Source organism: Symphodus melops (genome assembly GCF_947650265.1).
Source record: "Symphodus melops genome assembly, chromosome: 19".
Lineage (NCBI taxonomy): Eukaryota > Metazoa > Chordata > Actinopteri > Labriformes > Labridae > Symphodus > Symphodus melops.
Genome location: NC_136709.1, coordinates 21,183,172 through 21,199,929, shown reverse-complemented (window position 1 = coordinate 21,199,929; position 16,758 = coordinate 21,183,172). Strand labels below are relative to the sequence as shown.

At 49.7% G+C, this 16,758-nt stretch overlaps 1 protein-coding gene and 1 long non-coding RNA gene across 3 annotated transcripts in view; one reads left to right on the top strand and one right to left on the bottom strand.

The window, feature by feature from the left end:
* The window catches only part of atrn (attractin), a 43,354-nt gene that overhangs the window by 11,698 nt on the left and 14,898 nt on the right, over positions 1-16,758 (bottom strand). For both annotated transcript variants that reach the window (XM_079369765.1, XM_079369764.1), the window contains exons 6-17: positions 15,956-16,124; positions 15,082-15,172; positions 12,357-12,606; positions 11,735-11,918; positions 11,299-11,453; positions 8,221-8,305; positions 5,414-5,634; positions 4,960-5,081; positions 4,117-4,255; positions 3,679-3,860; positions 1,873-2,092; positions 1,586-1,771 (exon numbers count right to left, since the gene is read on the bottom strand). In XM_079369765.1, coding sequence (XP_079225891.1) covers positions 1,586-1,771; positions 1,873-2,092; positions 3,679-3,860; positions 4,117-4,255; positions 4,960-5,081; positions 5,414-5,634; positions 8,221-8,305; positions 11,299-11,453; positions 11,735-11,918; positions 12,357-12,606; positions 15,082-15,172; positions 15,956-16,124 — 2,004 coding nt within the window. The remainder of the gene's footprint in view (positions 1-1,585; positions 1,772-1,872; positions 2,093-3,678; positions 3,861-4,116; positions 4,256-4,959; positions 5,082-5,413; positions 5,635-8,220; positions 8,306-11,298; positions 11,454-11,734; positions 11,919-12,356; positions 12,607-15,081; positions 15,173-15,955; positions 16,125-16,758) is intronic.
* On the top strand, positions 4,252-8,259 carry LOC306840517. Its single transcript, XR_013781339.1, has 3 exons — positions 4,252-4,323; positions 8,028-8,067; positions 8,171-8,259. It is a non-coding gene; the product is annotated as an uncharacterized lncRNA (long non-coding RNA).

The following is a 16,758-nucleotide window of genomic DNA, read 5'->3' as shown; positions in this document are numbered from 1 at the left end:
ACATTAAAAACATCCACAACACGTCCCAACAGTTCATGGAGTTCATTTCTCAGCTGCAGCTTCTCGCTCTGCGAAGAGATTTGCCTGTATTTCAATTCCTAACTCTCACCCTGGAGGAGGTTTTCTCTGCCTTCGGCTGTAAGCAACAACTTGTACTTAATTGACCTGCCAGGTTAAATAAATGAAAATGGTTCTCAGCTGCACCGTACGAAAAACAAAGCAGCAGCAGGAGACTAAGTTATCAAACTAAACCAGATTATTAATCCGCGTCTCATCTGTTGGAGGGGCGGCGGTTTAATGTGCTCCACTTAATGAAGGTTAAAAAAACACAAAAAAAAAACACAAACATTTAAGATGTTCTGCTCCACAGAGACGGGGTAATTTGAAATGTGGTGGAGGGCATTAGCTGTGTGCACGCTAAAGATTCATGCATTTATTTTGAAGCCGTGTTCTCCTCCTCGCGGGGAGGAGAAGCAGTCGGAGAAATGAGCGCGCTGCATGTGTCAGAGTTCTCAGCAACTGAGATCTGTTTTCAGCACGTTAAGCATCCTAAGAGCTTTGTGTGTGTGTGTGTGTGTGTGTGTGTGTGTGTGTCTCGTTTTGCTTTGTCGAGCTTTGTCCCAATTGTGTTCCTGCCTCCCCTTATTAGAAAACAAAAAAACAGTAACAGCGCTAATGCTAACACAAACACGGGCTTCAGGTCGTCCAGCGATGTGCAGGTTTGATTCCTGTTCTGTGTCGCGGCGCTGCTCTCGCGCGCTAACACACGCTAACTCCGTGCACATAAAGACGATGACCTGAGAGAGGAGGACACGCCTCCTCAAGTTCACTGTGAGGCTCGATAATGTGACAGAAGCATTAACGTTAAAAACAAAGCTTTCTGCCAAGCAAGGTCGACTTCACCTTCCTCCACTCCTTGCTCAACAGCTCGAGTCTCTACATGCAGATGAAGTGTGACTGTATCTGCTGTGAGCCAGACTGATTATATCAATAACAGACTGATTCTACATATGATATGTTTTAAAGTCGTCCACAGGAGGAACTGTTAAGATATATGGAAAAGTTTGCATGCGGCATCCTGTGCAAAAAAAAAAAAGCGGCGCAGTTACCACCAACTCGCCGCAGCATCATTTGTCACTCTGATTGCACGTAGCTTTTATGTAGCGCTATTGTTTGTGACTTTTTGGCGCTGAGGCTGATTCGCATTGGAAGGACGACCTGAAACGCTTACGTAAGAACGTGCAAACCGCACTGCAGCGCAGAGATGCGATTTGCGCTGAAGCAGTTCGGGGAGCTTTAACTCTTTTCGTCTGTTTTTTTTCCCTCTCTCTAAAGCTCTAATGCGATAATGCACTCAATGCCAGGAGGAGTAAAAGAGGAAGGACAATGTCGCGTCTCGATCGAGTGCCTCGCTGCTGCAGGGGTTTTTAATCGTCTCTTTTGACCTCACAGCCGGGTCCTTACACGTGTTTCAGAGGGTTTTAATTCCACAAACGACAGAGGATCATAAAAGAGACGGAACGGCATAAAACACATTTAGACATGTAGACGTGTGTGTGTGTCCGTGGGTTTGAGGCTCTCTTACGTGGACATGTGTTCATGGTGTACCACTCCATGCACTGTCCGAAGGGGAAGGACGCCACATAGGCGTTGGAGTCGACGCACTGCTTCATGTTGCTGCACCACATGCACTCGGAGCTGCTGCTGGTGCACTCGCTGCAGGTGGCTCTCATGGCGCACGGCGTCCGGCACTGCTTAGCGCTGTGGTTGGCTGAGGAAACATTAGAGAGGGAGATGTGTTCGCTTCTCTGGTGAGCCACAGCCGCCCGCCGTCTCACAGGAAACATCTGGATCCTAACTAAACAAACTGACCTGGTCGTTCACACAGGCTCCCGTTCACCGGGTTGATGCAGGTTTGCGCTTTCAGTCCGCTGGACGCCGGCTCGGCCAGGTAGCCGCAGAATCCGGCGTCGCTCGGCTCGCCGGGCAGCCACTGCAGGGTGGTGTTGGTGAAGGGCGACATGTCCTCCCAGCACCAGTACGACACGTTGATCTTCCTGAGCCCCACCCAGGGCGTCACTGTGGCCTTGTACTGCAAACACAGGACAAGAGGACAAGACGTTTTACACCTCAGGAACTCCTTCCTTCATCTTCAACCTTCCTGTCTGCGACGCGGCTTCTTCACAGCCGCTGATAAAGACAGAAGACGTCCTCGCTCATCTTTTCACAAGAAGCTGGCCTGTTAGTTAACCATTTCCTTCTTTAAAAAGAAACCTATAGACTGATTGTAAGTTTGAAAATTCAATCCCCTCCCGAGCGGCGATAAACACAGCTTTACCTTGGGAGGCTCTGTTATCCATCCTGTCTAATCAATGGGCGCTCTGTTGCAGTCGTAGTAAACAAAGAGAGCTCGATCTCCCACAGACGCGGGTCGAATCACTGTTCCATCCAGATTTAATTGCGTTTTTTTTTTTTTTTTCCTTCCTCATTTGGATTGATTGATCCTGTCTGGAAATGAAACTCCCAAACAGTGTCGATACAACGCTGCAGCAGGGAAGACTTGTGAAGCATGTTTCAGAGTCTCTGCACCAGTACATTTTTTATTATCGAACTGGACACATTGAATGCCGATGTTACTCCACAGCAGCAGTGAGCTTTTATTCCTTCTTTTAACCTTTAGGCACGAAGACTACAGCAACAGGGGAAATCTAAACAACATCATTAGCATGGATGGAAAACGTTCCTCAGCTCCGGCCCCGCTTTGGAAGTTAGACTCAAATGTTTGATGTCTGTTTTAGCTTCAACACTTCACACGGGAGAGCACTTTGTAGTATCATAAGCGGCTCACATTTATGCATGGGTGGCTTCGGCGAGGGAACGCCGGGTGATCGGACGCTGAAGCAGGACTGCAGCCGGAGACGACACCATGTTTCGTTTTAGTGCAGACCGGGTCGTTAGATCCGAACGCTCGCGGTGCTTTTGAAACACTCCGGGTTATGTAACAGTCTCTAGTGAACTCAGGCGGAGAGCATTGTCAAATATTTAGACAGATTTCGCTTTGATTAAGGCAAAAAAGTCGCTCGGAAAAAAGCTTCTTTGCTCATCAGTTGGAGGAATGTAGATTTCTCTTTAAAGCAGATTTTAATCACAAAGTGAGAGAGTGCGAACTCTAATTTCCACATAGTCCATGCATGCTGCAGTGCTTTTCCCCTCATGACATCACAAAGGGCAGTAGCCCCTCCCCCAGGTGGGACCCTCCCACAGCTAGGTGTTTGTTCTGCCTTCTCACCGTAAACAATAGGACATAGAGCCAGAAAGCAGCGAGTACACCCGAGCCCTTCCAGAGAGGGGGCGTGGTCAGACACAGCTCATTTACATATTTAAAGCTACAGACACAGAAACAGCCTGTTCTGAGCAGGGCTGAAATAGAGGGGTTTTTAGACCTGCACCTGATGATATAAACAGCAGCTTGTGACAGCGAGTCGATTGTTGGGGTATGGATTTCTGCGTACTTGCTCTAACGGAGCGAGTAAGAGGAGCCTGAGCTCCCAGGAAAGATTCTGTTAGTGGGGATTCGCTCCACGTTTGCTGGCCTGTAAATCACACACAACCAAAGAACGTAAGCAGAGCTCCGGCTCCACGTTCAAAGATGGCCGATGACCCCGCCCTCCTACTCACCACCACGCTCATTATCTGCAGCTCCTTGAGGACAAAGTCCACCTTCTTCTGCGTGGTCAGAGAGGCCAGGACGGCGTTGTGGCTCCTGCAGGCCAGCTTGGCGTTGTCGTACGAGTCCTTGGCTGTGATGAACTTCAGGCAGGAGTTGCCCACGAGATGCCAGCTTTCCCCACACACGTTATCTGGAACAAAGAGAACAGCGAGAACATGAGTTGGCGTCGGACACTGCAGGCTGGCTTCTCTGACAACAACGCAGCAGCCAGTATGTCCTCCTTCTAACTTTAGATTCTGCTCCTGAATGCTCTGGATTTGTTTGGACCAGAGAAGGAAGGCTCTCTGAAGACCCCCCCCCCCCTCACAGCCGTCTTGGACGCCCCTCGGTTTGCGAGACAACGTTCTTTGAATCAGCTGAATAGACCTCCTCTTTTCCACGGTTACCTGGCAGGGAGATGCACTCCTGGTTTCTCGGTTCCCACTGACAGTTCTGGTCCACCGCGCAGCTCTTGCAGCTGGTTTTCTTGTTGCACACGGATGACGGGCTGTCCTTGGGGCAAACGTCATACTCCGCCAAGGCTCCCTGGGAAGAGAAAGAAGGAAATGATGAAGACTCGTTTGATGCTCCATGAAGGACAGCAGAACATACAGGTGAGTTATGTTGAGGATTCAATGAGAGAGCATCAGCAAAATATTTGTCAGAAACTGGTGGAGGACGTTTTTCATGGTTTTTCACAATAAGAGCGCAAGTAGTGTATGCAGAGTTTGCAGATTTTTTCTGGGATTGGCTGCTGGAGGCGGAAAGAGTTTTAGGTATAACTTATTGATATTTCATAATAACAAGCTGTGTCCTCTAAGGGTTTTTCTTTTTAAGCCCAAGACCTCATTTTTAATAGAACGTCTTCATAATTACTGTTGCTAGGTAACGAGAGTGGTTTTGCAGCATATTTTAAAAGTTGCTTTTGTTCAACTAGGAGCATTGTGAAGGCAGCAACAAAAAAAAAAAAAAAAGACGGGTATTTTTGCACGTAAGGACGCTCGAAACATTCAACTTAAATGTCTAGCTTTTCATCAAACTTGATGCTCGTGGTTACAGAAATAAAAACTACAAAATGTAAAACATCCAGTCCCTGCGTTTGCTCCTCCCTTTGCTTTAGACGGTTTCAGAGATTATTTATGTGTTTGTGGCTAATATTCAGCAAACAGCAGCCAGGCGAGCTTTAACTGGTGGATGTGGACACAGCTGTGATGTATCTGCAGCGTTGGAGTTAGCAGGCTTTTTCTCACCGTGGCAGACGTGCAGTTGCTTCCCAGAGACACGCACTGGCTCGTGCACCACTGGCAGCCGTTGGTGTTAGCGGTGCAACTGTAGCAGTCTGTGTACTGGTCACACCTCTCGTTATCAGCATCTGCAACATTTGGAAGAACATGAGTACTCTTGTACCAAAAAAACCCAAAAAAAACGATTTATGACAACACAAACAGAAAATGTTGCTGCAGTCGGGAAATAATTGGAGTGTCTGGTGAGTACGAGGCGCTTTCATCATTTTCTCTGGAGCAGTCGTTCTGACTCTGCTGTGAACCACAGATCAGTTAACCATGCCTGGACACTGTGTTGTCTCCGGGGACAACAGGGACAGAGCGACTGCCAGACAGCAGCAAACGAGAGAAGCTTCGAATTATTTTGTAACATATCATAAAAAGCAAACGGGAGAGGATCCGCCATTGGTGTGCTACCTACACGATCGTGTGTTACAGGACACATGGGTCTGCTGTTCGGTCCCGTTGGCGTTGCTCTCCCAGGGCAGGCAGGTCCCCTGGGTGCTGTTCCAGACGCAGTGGATCCCCGGCCCCGCCTGGCTGCAGGACTCCGGGCTGGAGAAGGCCGTGCAGCTGGGCAGCGTGTACACCAGGACGTCGCTGAGCAGCAGGCTGTTGAAGCCGCCGAACACGTACATCACACTGCGGGAGAGGAGAGAGAGGAAAGAAGATGTAAGAGGGCTAGAGGGGATGAAGGAAGGGAAGGATTCAGGATTTCTGCCCCCCAAATCCTCCCCGACTCCGACCTTTAGTGCACGGCGAGAGCCAAAGAAGCTTAGTCCGAGTGCTCTTCTTCTTCTGTGGGCTTCAGCCCCCCTCACAAGTCTGCTAAATCCACAACAAGCCCTCTCTTTCTGAGCGGATGGACCTGACAGACACCCCCCCTCCCTCCGCGCTCTGTGAGCGAGTTTGGCTGCCAGTTTAGGGCATTTCTGAACCTCTTTCTGCTCTGGCCTCTGTTCAGCCGCCGGGATCAGAGTGTGTGTGTGTGTGTGTGTACATGTGTGTGTGTGTGTGTGTTTACGTCACAGTCTGTGCAGGTGGATGGGTAATTCAAACCACTCTCTGTCCCTGATTTCCATCTCTATCCGCTGTCCTGTCTCTCTAATAAAGGCACAAAAAGCCCAGAAGAAGCAGGTGATGGCAGACTGGCTGATTCAGTAAAAGGATGTCGATTTTAAAAAGTGCTGGTTTGCATGATTAGAGAGAAGAGGACGAGTTCCCTCCCTGTCCTCTCATCGTCTCTCCCCTCACAGAGCTTCGAGCAGACATGATGACACTTCACAAACGTTTCCTCATGAAGTTCAGCTCTGTGCAGTCACACAGACAGGAGGCTGTCCTGGTTTATCTTTTGGCTCTTTATGCCGACGGTCGGATCTGATTCCAGACATCTTCCACCTCGACTTTCTTTCTTTGAACCGGATGTGTCCACATTGTTTCCATCCATTATCTCCATTAAGCTTTTCCTGCTCGGGAGCCAATCCCAGCTGTCACTGGGACGAGAGGCGGGGTTAAACACTCTGGGCTTATCGTCAGCCAATCACAGGGCTGCAGGTAACCAGCATGTGATTGGACTGTGGGAGGACGCCGGAGAGAAGCCACGCCATGCAACATGCAGACTGCACACAGACGGGGATTCAAACCTGGGTTAAGAACAGTTTGGTTCTGATCCGTATGGTGGTTCTGCGAGGAAAGACTTAAACTCAAAACTTCCTTAATGAGTCTTTCTGCCTTTTTCTGATTCCACCCACCGACTGGAATCTTTAACATATATGTGATTTAACATATCCCCCCCCCCCCCCCGAGCGTGTGCTGATTGTTCTCACTCCGACATGTTCAAAGAGCAGAGATGTGATCATGAATAAAAGACGCATGGGAGGTAATTTCGCTGCAGAAAAGCTGACAATCCCTTCACACACGTCCGTGTGCATATAGAACACGCTTACTTGCATGACGTGCTGCGTCGCCAAATATCATGAGAGCATAATGAAACGTCTGCTGTCACTTCACTCGAGTGCATCTTCTCTTCTTCATGTTTTTAAAACATCGCGGGTGAAAATAAAGGAACAGCACACACACAGTGTGACCTGCGTGACGACACCATGAACTCAATACAGAGTTTGAAATGATTGCTTTCAAACATATTCGCTCGTGTGATGTTCTGCTGGCGGCGGCGGCAGCGGAGAGTCCTCGTATCTGGTGTTCAGACTGAAGCCGACAGCTTATGATTCATATAATCTTCAGACTCATCACATCGTTCAGTGACCCGCTCGGCCCCCGTCTGCACGCAGCTGCACTTCTTATATCTGTTATTCAGATTCATCCTGGATGGGTTTTTTTTTTTTTTATACGAGGACGGATCGGTTTCTCTTTTTTTTTTTCCTTCATGTGAGAATCTGCCCTGATTGTCGTTCTGACAGTCTGTCGTTACTTCTTCACACAAATCTGAAGTAAAAAGAAATATTTCTGTGGCGTTCGACGACACCCTGATACATCGATGCATCAGCAGCTCCACTTGTGCGCTCACTATAACGTAGATCCGGTACAAGTAGAAACTGCATGATGCAAATACAGCAGCTAAAAAGTAAATGATTCAAACAGGATGCACCTGCTGATCTGAGCGCTGCTCTTCTTTATTTTAATGAGTTTGTATTGTGTGTGTTTGTTTATCTTTGTGTTGGGTTTATGTTTGTATGAAATGTGCTGCACAAATAAAATAGAATTTTTATCTGAGAGCTTTTTTTTTTTAAATCACGTTCTCGAACCAAAAGTAATTAATAACTGGACTTCTGTGATCAGAAGGAGTCTCAGGTGTGTGTGACAACTCACCTGTCCATGCACCCTCTCTGTGTGCAAGTCTTCCACGAGCTAAAGCTAACGAGCTAACCATACAACAATGACAGGAAAGCCTTGTCCTGTAGCTGCAGCACGGAGGCGGGACAATGCCTTTAACTATTTTATTATTATTTTTAAAATGGAGTTTATCACTTGGGGACTGTAAACCTGCACGCCTGAAAATATCTCGATCCTTTCAGGAGGACGGCGCCGGACCTGACAGACGAGAGGTCTTCTGAGGTAAGACGTGACGTCAAAAAAAAAAACAACGAGGCAGAAGAGGAGGATGAAGGAGCAGAGTGCAATGCTGACACAGGAAACGTTGTCTCTCTGTGTGTCTTAGAAGGACGGACACGCCGGCTCCTTGAAGTGAAGTGCTGCGTGGATGATCACCTGTCACTGAGGACGGCCGAGTGTCCGAAGCGGTTGACGTCATGGTAGAGGTCCGGTCGAGGCAGCACGGTCCACTCGTCACACGCTGGAAGAGAAGAGAGGACACCCATGAGGTCACACACACACACACACTGAATCACAGACGTCTTCAACAGTTACGAGTCCAGCTGACGTGCCGCGGGTGGTTAGCGAGGCCCGTGTCAGCTCATAACCTCCTGTCAATCAATGAGTCTGTCAGCAGAGCGAGCTCGACCTCGCCGAGAGCCAATCAGGACAAGAAGGGTCATCCAGGCCAAACATTTGTTTCCTGTGAAGCCCTAAAATGACGTCAGTGCGGTTAGTGGTTGGTACAGGCGCCGCATGTACGGAGGCGCCTCCGAGCGGGCGGCCCGGGTTTGAATCCGACCGGTCGCTCCTTTCCTGCAGCCACTCTTCTATCTCTAAAAACACCCCAATGACACTTAAAGATTCAGACATCCTCACAGGAAGTTCTCCAGGTGAAGAGTGCCGCAGCAGTGTGTGTGTGTGTGTGTGTGTGTGTGTGTGTGTGTGTCCCGTCATGAGTCTGCACAAACAAAGACAGAAACAAAACGAGCTGCTGAAAGTCAAAGCTGCTGGAGCACGGCGCGCTGACTGCAGTACATCACCTTCACTCAGCACAATGCAGTGCAAGTCATCATGCTCTCCCAGAGGGCCGAGCGACGCCGAGCGGCACATTCACGGGCCGACGCTGCGCTCTGCTGGTAGAAACTGGGACTGCAGGTAGCGTGGTGCAGCAGTAGGGATTTATTTATGACACTGTGTGTGGATGTCAGGACGACGGAGGGCTTTCTGATTCAGCTTGTTTTCATCTCCTCGGTAATTAACAGACAATTACAGAGCTGCTGCTGGGGGGGGGTTAAAAAAAAAAATCTCATACCCGTCCTATTCTGACGAGTGGCAGAAAGGAGAGCGAGGTCACAGATGAGATGAAAATTAATGAATTAATGAATTAATTAATTAAGGAAAAATAAAGTTTTTCATTTCTAAAGTTCGACTCTCTCTCCGGGGAAATCATGAAAACAATATGTTCCCCGCTGTGACCAGATGAGTCGACTCTTAAATATGCCAATCAGGAAGAGGGCGTGTGGTTCCTTTAATGGATAAACAGGATGCTGAGAATTAATTAAAGGGACGCCTCTGTATCCAGCATCCAGCATCCAGCATCCAGCATCCAGGATCCAGCGCGCCCGAGAGCTGGGAAACAGCGAGTTATGTTGAAGTAATTCTGGTGAAGAAAAGCTATCTGCATAGTGAGGAGGAAGAGGAGGAGGAGGAGGGGGGGCAGCTCATGCCCCGGTAATTGTTACCTCTCCGCCTGTCAGTCATCTCTCTAATGACGGGAAAGCTGAACGTCCTGGGGCGAACGCGCCGCCTGCAGGGACACGTCCCTCCCGTCCACGCAGCCTGAATCCTCCCATTAACGAGCGCTCGGTGACAGCGCCGCAGAAGGAGGCCGACTCAATTTACAACAACATTTGAAGGTGGCTTATTTAATGAGCTCGGTGTCGGACTAAAGCAGAGGACGTTAAACGGGACGAGAGGGGGGGGGGGTATTTGATGAGAGCTCTCCTGCTCAGAGCTCGCACAGGTTACAGGGAAGCGTCTCACTTCTACCGGCCGGCTGACGGTGACCCCAAAGTTTGGGTTAGGGTTAGAAGTCACATTAAGGATAAATCCCTCCTGCTTTTTGATAATCGAGCTAACGTTAGCGATTAGCCTCTGAAGTTTGGATCTATTGTTTCAATATTGTGTCTTCAGAACAAACAAGCAGCGAACAAAGCGGTCGGTGGCGTCTCAGTGGGACTCACGCTGCTTATCTCCAATCAGTCGAGTAAAGACAGAGGCGAGGGAGCGGGTCTGTAACTGTGAGCAGCTGTGCTAAACAAACACAGGGTTAAGTATCATGATTAAAGGCTCTTAGCTCCTTAAGCACCACGATAAACTACACAGGCTGTGTGAACGCTCGGGATCAGTTCAGTGATTACATCAGCAGACTACGAGACGAGGCGAGGGTGGACGGCAGCTGGGTGTCACACGTGCACACACAGTACGGGACGTGTGCACACACAGTACGGGACGTGTGCACAGACAGTACGGGACGTGTGCACACACAGTACGGGACGTGCACGCAGTACGGGACGTGGACACACACACAGTACGGGACGTGGACACGCAGACAGTACGGGACGTGGACACACACACAGTACGGGACGTGTGCACACACAGTACGGGACGTGGACACACACACAGTACGGGACGTGCACGCAGTACGGGACGTGGACACACACACAGTACGGGACGTGGACACGCAGACAGTACGGGACGTGCACGCAGTACGGGACGTGGACACACACAGTACGGGACGTGGACACACACACAGTACGGGACGTGGACACACACACAGTATGGGACGTGCACGCAGTACGGGACGTGGACACACACAGTACGGGACGTGGACACGCAGACAGTACGGGACGTGGACACACACAGTACGGGACGTGGACACGCAGACAGTACGGGACGTGGACACGCAGACAGTACGGGACGTGGACACGCAGACAGTACGGGACGTGCACAAGAAGACAGTACGGGACGTGGACACGCAGACAGTACGGGACGTGGACACGCAGACAGTACGGGACGTGCACAAGAAGACAGTACGGGACGTGGACACGCAGACAGTACGGGACGTGGACACGCAGACAGTACGGGACGTGGACACGCAGACAGTACGGGACGTGGACACGCAGACAGTACGGGACGTGGACACGCAGACAGTACGGGACGTGGACACGCAGACAGTACGGGACGTGGACACGCAGACAGTACGGGACGTGCAGAATCAGAGCAGGTGTGAAAGGAGGAGTGGAGTCGTGACATTTGACCTTTTATCGCTCAGTGTCCAAAAACAAAACTCAGCAGCTCAGTGCAGGCGAAGAAAAATGAAAATGTGATGCCTGAGCTGTTGTTGTTTTCTGAGTGAGTGTGTGTGTGTGTGTGTGTGTGTGTGTGTGTGTGTGTGTGTGTGATATTTACCCAGACTGTACGCCAGGAAGTCGGAGGAGAAGCACTTGGCGCCGTGGCTCATGGATGTGTCGTTGTGTGTGTTCCCCCCGAACACCAGCATGGTCCCGCTCACGATCTCGGCCGTGTGCAGGTAGCGGAAGAAGCCGCTGTCTCTCAGGATCGTCCTGCACACACACGCCACAAGAACAAGATCATCAAACAGCTGTGAGTGACTAAAGTAACCACGCAGCGACTGGCCGCCCTCGTCTTCAGTTAATGAATATGACGCATCAGATCTCGACGTGTTCGTCATGTCGTGTCTTTACCACATGTGGTGTTTTCACAAACGCACAAAAAGGATGAAAAATGTCCAGGATTGTTTCCTCGTGAGCTGCATTGTGTGAAAGTAAACACACACACACACACACACACACACACACACACACACACACACACTGGACCTCACCATCTCCTCTTGTCCACGTCGAACCTGTACAGGTCTCCGGCCAGGCCGTACTTGTTGGCGCTGAAGGCCTTGTAGCCTCCGTGGATGTAGATGGCTCTGGTGCCGGGGTCGAACACGCTGCTGTGGCCGTAGCCGCCCTGGACCAGGGCGCCGTCTGTGCTCGCCAAGCTCCACGAGTTCTTCACTGCACGGGTCATACAAAGCAGCAGAAAAAAAAACAACAATCATAAGATGAAGAAACAATAAGAAGACGTGAAACAGTCATGGTGGGCTTCGGTCCCTGCAGGGAAGCATCGTACGGCCGCTCATCCTCCCATCACTGCTCATGTGTTGGTGATCATTCAGAGAAGGAAACAAAATGAGAAAACAGGAGAAACACTCGGCGGCGGCGGCTGCAGGTTAATTCATCGAGACAAATGGAGTCTGGCCGCCAGCCAATGAGGGGGGAGGATTTAATGAACACTGCACAGACTCTACAACTCGTTAGCTTCATCTCGGTGACCGGTGTTAATTTCCCATTCTTATAAACGGATATATTTAGGCTCCGGCAGAGTTCTTACGGGAACAGCTCAAGGTTCACTGGACACATGGCGAACATGAGAGTCTTCAACGCCACACTTACCGATGTTGTACTCCTGCACCAGGCTGATGTAGCCGTACAGAGGACAGTGTCCAAACAGGACCAGCATGACGGGGCTGTCCCCCTCATGGAGCGGGGGGACGATGTGGGCTGAATGCCCCACCACGGCGTACTGATCCTTGGAGCGAGGACTCAGGAGGACCCAGGTCTGATTCTGGATGTGAAAGACCCACAGCTGGCTGGACACGTTTCCCGTGGAGTCGATCTTTCCCCCGTACATGTAGATCCTCCCCTGGAACCAAATCATGACATCATTAGTAATCAGACGGATGTGTACGTGCACGATGTGATGCGATCATGAACCGTGGGTGTCTCCACTCGGCCTCAGAGAGAGGCCCAAACTAAGAGGAGACCCCGGGGTGAACCCAGAGTCTGCTGGAGGGATCCAGTCCAGCGCCTCAGAATCCACCAGGAGGAGATTGTCTGAAGTCGCTGCACGTCCCGACTTCAGACAAGCAGAAGAAAATGGATGAATACGATACCTTGCAATACGATGTGATAAGACACCATGTGATGATGCTGGACGGCTCAGTAACGCTACACAGTGCTGTGGTACTTCATTCATCCTATCATGATACATCAGTGATCAGACAATCACACAATGACAGATCAGGATGCTCCGGAAAGGTGCTGCAGGATTTGATGTCAGTTTGACCTGAGCTCGACTACTTTCACTTCCTGGGTTGTTGAACAGCCGTCTCGTCTGTTAAAGCTCACGCAGAGACGTTTACGCCGCTTTAAAAAGTCTAAAGAAATCCCTCAGAAACACAACCGTCAGCATCAGTAACCTCTGAATAATGACACCAGCGCTTTCGGATTCCAAGGGAGGAGAAAGAGCCGAAGTCGTTCTCGAGGTCACTCAAAATAAAGTCTGTGGATATTAAAGGCTCGTCGCTCTCTTTTCATCGCTTCGCTCCCGAGGGTGAGATGATTCACTTTGTGACACGGAGGCAAGGCGACCGAGGCGGCGCAGGACGGAGAAGCTCCGACAGGTCGATGACGTGCAGCCGCCTCTCTTTATGAAATCCTCGACTGTGGATAGCAGATCTGATGAAGATCTCTGGGGGTCACTGATGCACTTCTGCACGACTCGTTTCATGTGCTGCTTTTGGAATCGATGTTTTTGTCTGCTGTCAGAAAGGAAGGGTCTTTTTTTTCCCTATGCAACTCCAAAGTTTCTCATGGTAAAACAAGAAGAGGCCAAGAAAGTCAGAGTGAGGGGGCTTGAAAAGATCCCTGCTTTAATAGTTGATTCCAAGGAGAGGCTGATGTGCAGCTCTGCTATCAGAGCTTGATTTAAAAGGAGGGAGGCTGTGTGTGCTCGAGTGTCTGAAACGCTGCATTATCAGCTGTTGAAAGGCCTCAATCAGTCCGCTGAGTTGTGCACCAACACCGACTCTTGATTTCAAATTTGTCTTGCCAGCCCGTGCCGACTCCAAAGACACATTTAGACACTCTGATGCAATTTGTGCATCACAAACACTCTGCACTCTGTTCTCTGAAAAACCACAGAGCCGACTCCCCGCGCTCATTTATTATTCCATCAGCGGCTCCTAACAGTCTCTCTGGCTGAGAAGAACCCGCTCCACCACTTCACTGCAGCAAATCACAATCCCAGAGATGTTATATATTAGTTTCAGGGTGTGTGTGTGTGTGTGTGTGTGTGTGTGGGGGGGGGGCCTCGCTGCTGAAAGCATCAATAAAAGGACGAGGAGTTGATCGTATTTCAGCTTGTGCCTCCCTTTAATTTAACTGTCTGTTTCTCATCCTCTCTTCAAGCTCCGTTCGAACTCCAGCAGAGTCGGCAGAAAGGACAGATCCATGTGGAATCATCATCATTAAGAGTCTTAATTAGAGACTAAACGACTGTCGTCATCTTCCAGAGTTCATCAGATGATTAAACAGGTTATTGATGTTTGATTAACGTCATCACACAACGGCTGTTAAGACTAATTTATATTTCTTCTTAACGTCGACGCAGACCCTACGTGCACCTCCAAAAAAATCCTGACAACTGCAAGGACTGTGATTGGTCCGCTCAGAACGTCCTTTCCGGTCACAACAGGAATATTAAAAGGCTGCATACGGCGAAGACGATCAGCCGACTGACAGTGGAAAGCTGTGAAGATGCATTTCTTCATTTAGGTTCCTCAGTGAGCTAACGAGTGTGTTTCCTTTGTCGTCACTGCCCCCTAGCGGTGTGGCGGTGAATTGCAAAGCAAAGCGTTCCCTCGACGCAGAACTATGAATGCACAGCAACAACGTCGGGTCTATGCCGAGGGCACGCCGCCAACGTGACGCAGAAGTATAAATGAGGCTTTATATTGTGTTGTGTCGAAGCTGTAACGCAGCCACCTGCCACTAGGTGGAGCTGCAGCTCGACCGCACGTATATATAAACAAACACAGTGCATCTCGTAGGAGCTGCACGGCTTGGCGGTGTTTTCATCTTAAAAGAAGATGGAGAAGAATTAACTTTGTCGCCTGTATCAGGTTACGATGACATCGTTGACGTTTGACCAATCGGCTGGAGCGACGTTCAGCACAGGTGTGTGGACGCTCACCTGCAAGACGGAACAAAAGCCGGCCATGCTCGCGCTTCTCACGTCATAACACTGTTTACCTGGAGAGCTGCAAGGTGCATTTAAAGGAGGCGCGAGTTAAATCATAAAATAAAATAAAGGATCTCTCTCTCTCCCTGCACATACCTCATGCAGGGCGAGCGAGTGGCCATATCTGGGAGTGACGGTGTTGACAGACGGGTCCAGAGTCAGCCAGCTTTTCCTGCTCAGGTTGTACCTAAAGGGGAGGAGAGGAGAAAGAGGTGAGGAGGACACATGAGAGCATGCTTCCATGCAGCAGTCCTCCAGCCGGCGTGAAGGTGTGCAGGTGAGCAGGTACGGACCAGCAGCACCTTACGTCACATCACTGCACGTCACTGTCTGTAAATCTCCATCCATGTAACCTCCTGCAGCTCCTGAGTCTTACACGGTCTCACTCTTTTTTCTTGAACTATTCATTTTTCGATCATTAAGAGCTGCAAACGTTGGACTTGGGCTGGGGCACTCCCAAAACTATAAAACAGAAGTTTCCACATGACAATGGAACAAAGTGTTGGCAACAGGAGGCAGTGAAATGCCTGCATCCGAAGCAGGCTACAACAAGCTTCACAGCTGCACGCAGGGCGGGAGGATTACATGATGCTGGAATCCAGCTCTGGCAATATGACAAACAAAAGCAAAGACTAACACAAAACATGGAAGGGCTTTGGCTCATCTGCAACCTGGAAATGTAACCTGGTTCAAGATGAGAACAATATGTGACCTTTAATTACCAAGAGTTGCAGGCAAACACTGTCAACTATGCACAAATTAAAATCGGCAACATTTTGAGCAGTTCAGACAACTTCTCAAAAAGTACCAGATGAGATGTGAACGTATTAAAGCAGACATGTACTGTAAAGTGAAAATCATTCTCATTTTTTCATTTCTCACGGTTGCATAGCAACAGCAGGACTCGTGTCGTATGAATGAAGCAGCCAAATGGCGGAGATTCTCCCCGGGGGGATGGAGAAGGACTTACGCTTTGACCATGTGGTAGTCGGAGGAGTTGAAGACGTAGCCTCCGATGACCCACATGATGCCCTGCTCCACCACCGTCTTGTGGGAAGCCCTGGCCAGCCCCGCCTCGGTGTACTCCTCCCGGGTCCAGAAGGAGGAGTTGGCAGGCACTGAGACGGAGCAGTCTGGACCTGAGGAGAGAAACGAAGCCCCCCCCCCGCAGGATGCTTAATTTAGTCGTGATAAACACAGAAAAAAAAAGTGCTGCTATGAATTTATTAACCCTTTAATGGGAACACTTCATAGAACAATGAGGGCAGGAAACACTTGTGACAGGAGGGGAGATGATTTTAGCTGCCGAGTCATGAATAGAAATATCCTGTCAGACTTTTTGTAACCTCACAGCTTCATCGCTGGATCACGACTGGAACAATGTAAGAGCGGCCACGTGACGGAGGACAACAATGGAGGTCGCTCTGAGCCCGTTCCTCTGTTTGTGTGAGTTTGAATCCAAGTCCCCGGTTTGCTCCAGTCACTCGGAGGCCCGTTTGGTTTCATCCCCATAAATAAAAACAAATGCTGCCTTAACCTCCCTTTAAGACGGCTACGCATCCTTGAAAGGGCGATTAAATGCAAGGCTGGCTTGACTAAACAGACATCTGTCTCTGCCCCGCTTGGCGTCGAGGATGGGTTCATTTGGAGGCTGGCAGAACGCAGAACGCTAAGTGTGCTATTCCTCAGCTAACACACCATGACACGGTAATAAAAGGCTGAAAAAAATACGCCGCTCTGTTTCTCAGCTTTGGTAATTAGATTGTGAGCACG